Source organism: Lactuca virosa, chromosome 6 (assembly GCF_052849685.1).
Source record: "Lactuca virosa cultivar CGN04683 chromosome 6, Lactuca_virosa_CGN04683_v6, whole genome shotgun sequence".
Taxonomy (NCBI): domain Eukaryota; kingdom Viridiplantae; phylum Streptophyta; class Magnoliopsida; order Asterales; family Asteraceae; genus Lactuca; species Lactuca virosa.
The window spans coordinates 11,537,774-11,549,136 of NC_136431.1; the positions used below are offsets into that span (position 1 = coordinate 11,537,774).

The 11,363-nt window shown below is 33.9% G+C and overlaps 1 protein-coding gene across 2 annotated transcripts; it reads right to left on the reverse strand.

Moving 5' to 3' along the window:
• Window positions 1-362: 362 nt before the first annotated feature.
• Window positions 363-6,070, reverse strand: LOC145120695 (disease resistance protein RML1A-like). Of its 2 annotated transcripts, XM_079056494.1 has the most exons (11): window positions 5,524-6,070; window positions 4,324-5,434; window positions 4,017-4,085; window positions 3,491-3,715; window positions 2,668-3,414; window positions 2,001-2,586; window positions 1,824-1,921; window positions 1,572-1,694; window positions 1,298-1,468; window positions 973-1,098; window positions 363-792 (listed from the first exon to the last, which is right to left on the reverse strand). In XM_079056494.1, exons 1-11 carry the CDS (start codon window positions 6,003-6,005, stop codon window positions 583-585), a joined length of 3,948 nt encoding a protein of 1,315 aa, XP_078912620.1. In that variant the 5' UTR covers window positions 6,006-6,070; the 3' UTR covers window positions 363-582. The 2 variants fall into 2 exon arrangements, 1 of the variants encoding a protein (XP_078912620.1); XR_013714313.1 differs by lacking the exons at window positions 363-792; window positions 973-1,098 and having other exon boundaries at window positions 1,297-1,468; window positions 1,572-1,657.
• Between the last annotated feature and the right edge of the window lie 5,293 nt (window positions 6,071-11,363).

The following is an 11,363-nucleotide window of genomic DNA, read 5'->3' on the forward strand; positions in this document are numbered from 1 at the left end:
GATAACTCTATTTCCAATCAATTTGATCATTTAAAATTTTAGCATTCTTCTTCTTTTTCACGTTTTTCCTTTTCTTTTCTTGCTCTTTCAAAGTTTTTGTTTTTGTTTGTATTTGTTCATTGTGTTTATTTTTTTCAACCTCAAGGGTTTTCTTTATGCCTTGTATACTTTCGATAGAGATACTTGACACATGTGTTTATTTATTTTTATACTTAGAGGATTTGACCTTCTTTCCCCTGTCAACGGTTTTCATCATATCATGTCCCCGTTGTTTGCCTTTTTCTTTAACTAAAGTTCAAAAAAGTTTCTAACTTGTAAAATAGTCCTTTTGAAATGGTTTTGGTCCCTAAAGTTAACATCCGTTAGTCCAAAAAAGAAATATAATGAATAAACGGTAATGGACTTGTACGAATATACAAGAACTTGACTCACAGTCATGAACATGTATCTCTTCTGATGCAAACCAGATACAATGAAAATTGTAGAGGAACTTTATATATGTATGTATAGCAATTGTTGAAATGAGCAGCAGCAGGATATAATCGATCAGAAATGACAGCATGGAATCTCTCAGTTTATATATTATGTTGCACGTGCAACACTTATGAGATTTGCCATCTCAATCTTCCTCACACATATAAGAACAACCTCAGGATCAACATCCCCAGTAACAGTTAATCTCCCATCTTCGGTATCCACATGGATTGTTTCAATGCCCTCAAGTCCAGATAACGCATTTATCACCTTCTGTTTTTGACTTTGGCTGCCTAAGTTGACTTCCAGCACAATTTTCTGGAATGTACAGTAGAATCATCAGAGAAATATATAGAACCTGATAATATACTTAATTGTTATCAATCATGTTTGATGTTACATGTCCCAACAGTTGAAGATTCACTAGACAATATTGCTTCATAGTAACATATTGGAAATAAAATGTAGGGTATAGTTATTAGTTAATGTCGAAATTACCTTCATCTGGCGACTACCATCATCTGTTGTTAGAGATTTCAGTTTTTCCCCATGTGAGCTTGAAGTAGACTCCTGATTCTCATTAGGAACAAAGGCTTTATACATGCTCGAACTCTCACCTTTTTCCTGAATAAATCACGACATCAACAATAGCCAGGTTATGTTTTCAAGACATGACAATTAAGTTGTAGAGTGAAAGTATAGGCAAACTCCATTAAATGTCTTCTGCAGATTTATAAGTTTAAGATGAATAACATATACTCATATATTAGGAAAGATTAAACTCCTCAATTCTATCTACCAAGCAATATAAACGTTTAATCACCTTTTCTAGTTGTTTACGAAAGTTATATATAAAAGCTTCTGCTCTCTCATCCAAATCACTTAATGAAAGGTCTAAATGTTCACTTTCATCATATGATTCTTCAGACATGTCCTCAAACTGTAGGTCTGCATCTTCATTTTCATCAAATGTTTCTTCAGATTTGTCCTCAGCCTGTAGGTTGTAAATGTGTACATTGATGGGTGTGAGTTAATGTCCAACACAAGGAAAAGTCAAAACTCTTTTCTTTTATCCACTAAACTTAATGTCCAATCACCTTTTTTGCTGTATAACTAGATTTAAAGGATGTGGCAGATTTCCTTGTCTCCCCAAATATCCTTGATGTCAACTTCAAAGTTTTATCTAAAAAAGATATTTTTCGAATCTTGTAAATTTCCTCCTATTTGATTTTCATAAACACAATAGTCAGATCCGCAAAACCAACCGTTATTATGTAATATGTCGCTCTTCATATTGTTCATTAATGAATTGATGCGGAAAAAAAAAAAAAAAAAAAAAAACATCTTACCGGTTCAGGACCATCGATGATGCATCTAACAGTTCCCAACTCTGTAAATGAGGGATTTAACTGCTTAGGTCGACCTGTCTTTCTCCATCCTCGTACCTCTGTAACAAGATTGGTGTCGTAAGATGAACTTTCTCTATTAGCATATATAAATCTAACTACAATTCACAGAATTAATACCAGTATAGTCAATGGTATTATCGTCAACTAAAACCCTAAACCAGTCAGGAATCAGTCTGCCAACCTCCATTAACCCAAAGAAATCACGACGACAAAGATAGTATGCTCCTGTGCTTAGTTGAAATCCAGACAAATCTCCTCCAAGAGTTTCTATCCATCCCATGTTATTTTCTAAGGTTTCTGTTTCATTAGCGTAAACAAGTCTCACACCACATTCGTGTACCTCCAATCCACTCATCACAACAATCGTGACATTAACTTTATCACCAGTGTTCAATGTGTTTCCAATTGGCCAATAACTAAACCATATACCAACTTTATCAGAATCGATTTTGCCAAAGACTTTGGGATTGTACATCAACTCAACACCATTGTTCGTATTGATTTTACAGAACCATGCCCAATCGTCATCACCTGATATTGTTGTGTATTTGAAAGTTATATCAAGCCCTTTAAGCCTCCTATTCTTGGGACACGAAGACATATCAAAGGACAAAGACGATAATTCTGATATATACGTAGGCTTCATGTTTGGATCCGTTATGTCTGGTAGAGATGTGCTCATTATATCAAACTCATATAGCATCTGTAGTCACACACACATATGTACATAATCAGTTTTTGCTTGTGATTGTGTTTGGGAGAAAAGAAATTAAAAACAACTAACCTGGAGAAAAGAGCTTCTGCCTTTGGTTAGCTCATCATCACCAATCAGGGACACCTCTTGATTTTGATATTCTTTTAGCCACTTCATGTGTCCCAAATCATTATCTTCAAGTTTTGCAACAGGCACCAATTTGATAAAGCCTTCTATTTCACACAAACTAATACAACCTTCATACCCCAACTCTTGCAATGTGAATCGATGTGATTCAAAACTTATTTTCTCCAGTGACGTACAGTAGTATATATACAATTCTGCAAGTGTACTTGGGAGAGATATAAGCGATTTAAGCCTTGAGCATAAACTCAAGTCAAGGACCCGAAGATTTTTAAGATGATTATAAGTAGGAAGAAACTCAAACAGACTATTGCCTAAATTCAAGTACTCCAAAGATGGTTGAACACTGAAATTCAAAGGAAAAGAATCGAGATTACAGTCCTTGAGGAACAACTGGTGTAATGAATGTGGGAAAGGAAAGGTTTTTTGTTCTGAATTTGAAACTCCTCCACCAAAAGTAGAAGCTACTAGCCTTAATAACAGGTTTGTTTGCTCCCTTTTGCACAGATTTTTACACCCTGTCATGTTCAGTAGTGCAAGACTCGTGAGTTCTCCTATGGTCTCACAAACACGAACCAGACTTTGACAGTTCCAAAGAATCAAAGTCTCGAGATGAGGTATCCTGGACATGTTGCGGATTTCAATTAGATTGTAGGAGTCTTTAAGATTTAAAATATGCAGTGATTGAAGAACCTGTTGCAAAAGTAACAAGTTATATATGTAAGCAAAATGAGTTACAAAAATTGAGAAGCTAAATCGAATTCCCTACCATGGGTGGTTCGAATACTTCCAAGTTGCTATAGCTCATATCTATAGCCACCATATTTCCCATGAATAAGTCAGAGGGTAGGGTTCGTAAAGGGAATCCAAACCAGCAAAGCCATCTTAAATCTTCTGAAAAATTCTTGTAGGACCCATCGAGTTGCACAAAATTTAGTTGCAGCAATTTTAGTTTATCCATCTTTTGAAGTGCAGCTGTCGTGAGGTTTGATGACTGCAGATTTAGCATGAAGAAGGATAGTAAGCTTACATCATATCCATTAATAAGTTCACGAAATTTAAGGATCCTAAGTAACACCATCGTTGACTAGGACATTAGAAAAAACCACCTTTTCTAAACATAAACAAATTTCTTCATGCTTTTCATCTTTCTTTTTACTTCTCTTCTTTTTTATTAATATATACATGAAACAGTATGAAATCCAAAATAGATAATTCATTTAAGAAAATAATCAGATCTAAACCATAAACAAGAAACAAAACCCAAATATTCAATTTTAGTTATTCTGTATTACCTTGAATGCATGCTTCTCTGCCATTAGCATTTGCATATCAAGTGCCAAACCTTCTATTGTTTCTGAACCCTAAAAAAAAAAAACAAAAAGATAATTGTAGATCTAAATGAATTGAAATAGGGTGGTGTGAAAGTAAAAGTACTCTTAGAGCATGTTTGGTTTAGCTTTTAAACATGTTAAATTAGTTAAAAACTGAAAGCTCCTAAAAACTACTTGAAGTAAGTTTTGGATTTTTGTTTAAAATAAAGTTAAAAGCTAAAAGTTCTCAACCACACCCCTAAACATACACATATAAGAAGCAGCTTACCTCTCCTTTGCTTAATATTCTATAAGAGTCGCTATTAAGCCATACCCTAGTACGTTTTGTAGGGAATTTTAATGATTCTTGGAAAACTATGCTTTTCCCCATCTCTTGAACTAACCGATGCATCATCAGTATGTTGTTTGGTGAAATAGAAAGAAGGCATCTGTTGGATAGGGTTTTAATCCCAGATAATGCAGCGTAATCATGCTCCAATATCTTTACGAGATAATCCTTGTCTTTGCCGATAAAGAAACATGCAATATGCAAAAACAACTCCTTCTCTAAGATAGATGGCAATGAGTCATAACTCGTCATAAGTACACTTTCAAGTTTCGAATCAAAATCTTTATCCAACAACTTCAATCGACTTTTCCAATATGATATCGTATTGTCATTGGAAAGAGAAGAAGCCAACAATACAAGTGCGAGAGGATGTCCTTGACAATATTCTAGTGCTTGTAATGCAACCTCCTCAAAACCTTCCATAGGAACTTTAGAACCAAAGGCATAACGACTTAAAAGCTCTAATGATTCATCATTGTTTAATAAATTCATTTTATAATCTTGACACCTCCGATATGGGAAGTGAAAGTGAAACCAAGTATTTGTACTTTCCCGGGTGGTTGTTATTATAATCTTGCTTTGTGCATTAATCGTCCCAGTTCCAAGTAATTGGAGTATCTGTCCATGGTCAGTGACGTCATCAAGAACAATAAGCGCCCTTTTCGTTTCTAAAGCCTCCATAATCTTACATGTACCTTGAGAAACGCCGGGTATTTTTCTCTTCTTGCCACCTAAAATATCTTTAAGAAGCTGTTGTTGTAGCTTACGCATAACATGGTATTCTTTACATCTACGACCAATGTCTTCAATAAAACTTGTGTTTTCAAAATAATTACAATTTGAATCGTAAATATACTTGGCCAAAGTTGTCTTGCCACTTCCAGCCATGCCGCAAATTGCTAAAACTTGAAAATCGGGTCGCTTTAACCAGGAACTGATCTCACCATATCGACTGCTCATCCCTACAAGATTGGGTGGAAGATGAACTTCTTTGCGATCCAGTTTGTTGTAAATTGCGTCAACAATTTCCTTCAAAAACTTTGTTTCAGGCCTGGAACAACATGTATTGTTTGATTTAATGAAGATATTAAATAGCTAACAAAATTTTGGGTACGAGAAGAAACAAATTAAGAGGCATACCCAGACAGAACCATGCCAGCCAAATCAGCAACCTCCATAAGAGCTTTCTTCCAAAGGTTCAGGTTGTGATCTGTCCACCTTGGAGACGCGTTGACTTTGATTGCGAACGTTTTATTTTGTTTCCTTACATCAGATGGATCAACTTGATAAAAAACAGGTAAAACGAAATGATTGCACTCTCTTTTTTGTTGGAGGATCAACAGGAGCTCGTCGAGGCACCAAGCGGAAGTTGCATAGTTTTCTGACAATACAACTACTGAAGCCCTAGATTCTTTGATTGCTTTCTCGATCTCCGGCTTCAGTTCGTGACCTCTGTTGATTTCTTCGTTATCCCTAAAAGTACGGATTCCTGCTTGCATTAATGCCTTGTAAAGATGATCGGTAAAAGAATGACGGGTATCTTCGCCTCTAAAGCTTAGAAAAACGTCGTAACTGCTAGCATTAGCACAAGCCAAAATACCAGAGGAAGAACAGGAAGCCATTGAAACTCGATCTGCGACGATTAAGATGAAGTCAACGGAAACGTTTGACTTTGCAAAATAATATCCCAGCTGCTTAACAAAAGAAATATTAGTATCTTTCAGAGCATTCGTATATAGGAGTAGACGGTCCTTATCAGGCTGAAGGGTGTGGGCGCGGTCCCGGACCGCAGTTGGTGCCACGTCAACCAAGAACACCGCCCCTAGACCGCGGCTTGGTGCGGTCTTGGCCGCAGTGCGGCTGGGGAATACCACGGTTTTTGATTGGTCATTGGGTTTTGACTACTTTTGACCGTTGATTGGTCTTTGTGGTTAATTTCTTTTTCTTTTTTTAAACTTTACTACACATATATATATATATATATATATATATATATATATATATATATATATATTACCATTCTACACAACATTTTTATACAACCTTTTACCATATCTCTACTCTTTTTCTTTATTTTTTTTTTTGAAAAATGTCATTTTCCAAACGACCCAGCAAAGAAAAAACACCAGTCAGAAATACCAACACCCCACTACCTTCATTTGATCAATCGATTTTCTCACCTCCATATTACCACTACGGTGGTATGTTTCCGTATTTTCCACAACGACCAGCGCAAACACAACCACAAACACCACCACTACCACAACCCGACCCGGATTTTAATCAATTTGATTTTTTATCTCAACCCGAGTTTGTTCAACAAACACAAACACAACCAGAAACGGTCGTTTCTGGTTGTGTTTGTGTTTGTTGAACAAACTCGGGTTGAGATAAAAAATCAAATTGATTAAAATCCGGGTCGGGTTGTGGTAGTGGTGGTGTTTGTGATTCTGAACCGGAATTCGACACAGAGACTCAGCCCACTCGAGCGGCAACTAAAAGAAAAGAGAAGGCGGAGGCTAGATGTTGGGAACCTTTGGAAGCGTTAGTGTTGGCACAATCTTGGATCGATATTTCAGAAGATGCGACGGTTGGAAAAGACCAAAAGCATGACCGCTTTTGGATTCGCGTTTTACACAGGTTCCATAAAGGAATGAACCGTGGAGAATATCGTTCAAAACATCAAGTGTACTCCAAATGGGGGAAGATGAACAAGGAAGTCATGTTGTTTAATGACTTGTGGAACAACATGAAACGTCAATGGAAAAGTGGAGAAAGCGATGAAGTGATTTTGAAGAAAGCGTTGAAAGTGTATCATAAAGAAAATCTGAAGGCTTTCAAGTTTCTTGAAGTTTGGAATTTTTTGAAAGATAACAGGAAATGGCTGAGTAACAAAACATCAGACGAGCATATCGACAGTGGGTCAAAACGCAGCAGAACATCTGAGTCCGACCACACTACATCAGATGCTCGTGTTCAATTTGATCTGAACGAAGATGAACCTGTTCCAGTTTCACCACCTTCCCGACCAATGGGAAGAGACAAATCAAAAAGCAAAGGCAAAGGCAAAGCGTCGGATTCAAATGATTTGAAAGAAATGGGATCCGACATGAAGGGTATAAAAGACAGAATGGATAAAATTTTGAAATTTGCTTCTGAAAGAGAGCTTCGGAAACAAAGGGAGAGCGACATGCGAATACTAGCGATGGACACGTCGAACATGACCGGGGCCGAGCTTGAAGTGGTTTTGGCGATGAAGGAGAAAGTGAAAAATCGTTACATCAATCGTGGCTAATTTCTAGTTTTTTTTAAAGTTTTTAATCGTTTCGTGTGTGTGTTTTTTTTTAAGTTGTAGGTTTTATGTTTCTACTTTGTTTTTCTAAATTTTTAGGTTTTTTTTTTAAAGTTAAGTAATGTATGGTATTTGTATTTTTAATTAATGAAATATTATCTTTTTAAAATTATGTTTTTTATTAAATAAATAAGTTTTATTAAATTAAAATAGTTAACAAAATAACAAAAAAAAAATAATAATAAATAAAAGTGTGGCACCACCCCCTTGGTGTGGCAAGAAACCACACTTGTGTGGTATAATTTGACATGGCGCTTATGTGGCGGGGGAGGGAGTGCGATTTCGGTGGCATCACTCCCTCCAGCCTCAATGATATATACACTAATCGCGCCCTATAATTATATGACTCAATCCTTCGTATACCTCCTAATTGCTAGTTGCCTAGTTTACCGTTTTGTTTGATTTTTTTTATTTTGTGTTATTTTTATTTTATTTTTTAAATTTTTTTTGGAACAACATATAATAATTATTTTTCTCAAATCCTTGTAATTAAACCCAAAGATCTTTTAGTTAGTTGTTAGTGTAGGACTTCCTTGTTAGCCAAGTAGGCTAACCCCAACTTATTTTAATATTTTTAATTAATACATATTATTATTAACATTAAAAATATATTTTATTATTTGTTTGGACTATTTTTGTGTTATTTTTTTTATTCAGATTATCTTTCTGTTATTTTTTTCATTCAGACTATCTTTGTTTCAGACTATTTTTGTATTATTTTTTTATTCAGATTATCAATAAGATTTTTTTGTTCGGAATATCATTGTGTTATATTTTCGTTCCTACTGTTTTTGCGTTGTTTTTTTTTCAGTTGAATTATCCAATATTATTTTTACGTTTGGACTATCTATATGTTAGTATTATTTTTTTTTCATACAGACAATTCTTGTGTTATTTTTTGTTCTGACTATCTCTATGTTATTTTTGCGTTCAGATTATTCATATGTTATTGTTTCATTTAGACTATCCTGTGTTATTTTTCTGTTCCAACTAACATTTTGTAGTTTTTTGTTTCGATTATCTACGTGTTATTTTTTTGTTCGGATTATCATTGTGTTATTCTTTTAGTTCCTGATGTCTTTGTGTTGTTTTTTTCAATTGAATTATCCAATATTATTTTTACGTCTGAACTATGTATGTGTTATTTTTTTCATACAGATTATTCTTGTGTTACTTTTTTGTTTCGATTATCTCTATATTATTTTTCTGTTCAAAATATTCATATGTTATTGTTTCATTTAGACTATCATGTGTTATTTTTCCGTTTCCGACTAACATTTTGTTGTTTTTCGTTCCGATTATCCAGGTGTTATTTTTTTCATTCGGATTATCATTGTATTATTTTTTTTAGTTCCTACCGTCTTTGTGTTGTTTTTTTCAGTTGAATTATCCAACATTATTTTTACGTCTGGACTATCTATGCGTTATTTTTTCTTTCATACAGACAATTCTTGTGTTATTTTTTGTTTCGACTATATCTATGTTATTTTTATGTTCAGACTATTCATATATTATTGTTTCATTTAGACTATCCTGTGTTATTTTTCCGTTCCAACTAACATTTTGTAGTTTTTCGTTCCGATTATCTACGTGTTATTTTTTTTCGTTCGGATTATAAATTGTGTTATATTTTTTAGTTCCTAATGTCTCTGAGTTGTTTTTTTCAGTTGAATTATCCAATATTATTTTTATGTCTGGACTATCTATGTGTTATTTTTTTTATACACACAATTCTTGTGTTATTTTTTTGTTCCGATTATTTCTATGTTATTTTTCTGTTCAAAATATTCATATGTTATTGTTTCATTTAGACTATCATGTGTTATTTTTCCGTTTCGACTAACATTTTGTTGCTTTTAGTTCCGATTATTCACGTGTTATTTTTTTTCGTTCGGATTATCATTGTATTATTTTTTTAGTTCCTACCGTCATTGTGTTGTTTTTTTTTCAGTTGAATTATCCAATATTATTTTTACCTCTGCACTATTTATGTGTTATTTTTTTCATACAGACAATTCTTCTATTATTTTTTTTTTGTTCCGACTATCTTTATGTTATTTTTCAGTTCAGACTATTCATATGTTATTGTTTCATATAGACTATTCTGTGTTATTTTTCCGTTCCAACTAACATTCTTTTGTTTTTCGTTTAGATTATCCACGTTTTTTTTTCTTTTTTCGTTCGGACTATCATTGTGTTATTTTTTTGTTCCTACTATCTTTGTGTTGTTTTTTTTCGTTCCTACTATCTTTGCGTTGTTTTTTTCAGTTGAATTATGCAATAGTATTTTTACGTCTGGACTATCTATGTGTTATTTTTTTCATACAGACAATTCTTGTGTTATTTTTTTGTTCCGAATATCTCTATGTTATTTTTCCGTTCATACTATATTCTTATGTTATTGTTTCATTTAGACTACCCTGTGTTATTTTTCCGTTCCGACTAACATTTTGTTGTTTTTCGTTCCGATTATTCACATGTTATTTTTTTTGTTCGGACTATTTCTATGTTATTTTTTGTTCTGATCATCTCTATATTTTTTTCCGACTATTCATGTGATATTTTTCGTTTGGACTATCTTGTTATTATTTTTTTCATTCAGACTATCAATGTGTTATTTTTTTTCATTCGAACTGCCATTGTGTTGTTTTTTTAGTCTGAACTATTTAGTGTTATTATTTTGTTGCAATTTTCATAGCTATTAAATAAAATCCACACAAAAACATAGTTAGTCAAATAAAAAAATAATACATAATCAATCCGAACGAAAAAAATAACACAATAATAGTCAGAACAATACGTATGATTGTTCGTAAAAATGAAATAATTAATTAAAATAATAATAATAATAATAATAATAATAAAAAACAAAACAAAAGACAACAAAAAAAGAAAAGAAAAAAGAAACAAAATAAAAAAACAAGAAAATGACAAAAAAAGTCAAATCGAAATGGGTTATTTATGCCAAATCAGAAGGGGTTTTATTTATGACAACTCAAAGGGTATGCAAAACAACACCCGAAAAAATTCAGCAGAGACTTGATTAGCACGACAAAGTTTGGCAACGGAAACGAGGTTTTTACGAAGATTAGGAACACAAAGAAAATTAGATAAGTTTAAAGATCGAGATGCGGTTGGTTTTTTTGTATGACCCATGTGAGAAATGGGAAGAGTTGTACCATCACCAAGAAGGATTTCATCTGGTCCACCATATTATGAGACTGTGTGAAGGGAATATCAATATGATGTTAAGTGATGAGAAGCCCCATTGTCAAACATCCAAGGTGCATTAAGTAGAGTCGAGTGTGAACTCGAAGAGGTAGCATTTGCAACCTGATTGGAGATGTCGGTGCATGTGATGTTATTGTCTTTTAGAAAACGAGCAAGTTTCCTACAATCATGAGTCTCATGACCTAGAATAACACAAAATTGACAATAGGAATTGGAGTGATTGTTCATGTACTGAGTGTTATTGTTCGAGCGGTTGTTGTGTGATTGGTTCTTTGAATTGAAGCGTTTGATATGATGTAGTCAGGATTGAGAGTCAGACGAGGGTCGACTGTTGAACCCGCCTGGTTGGCGTTGGGAGAAGTTGGTTGTGACAATAAGAGGTGCACCAATAGATTCA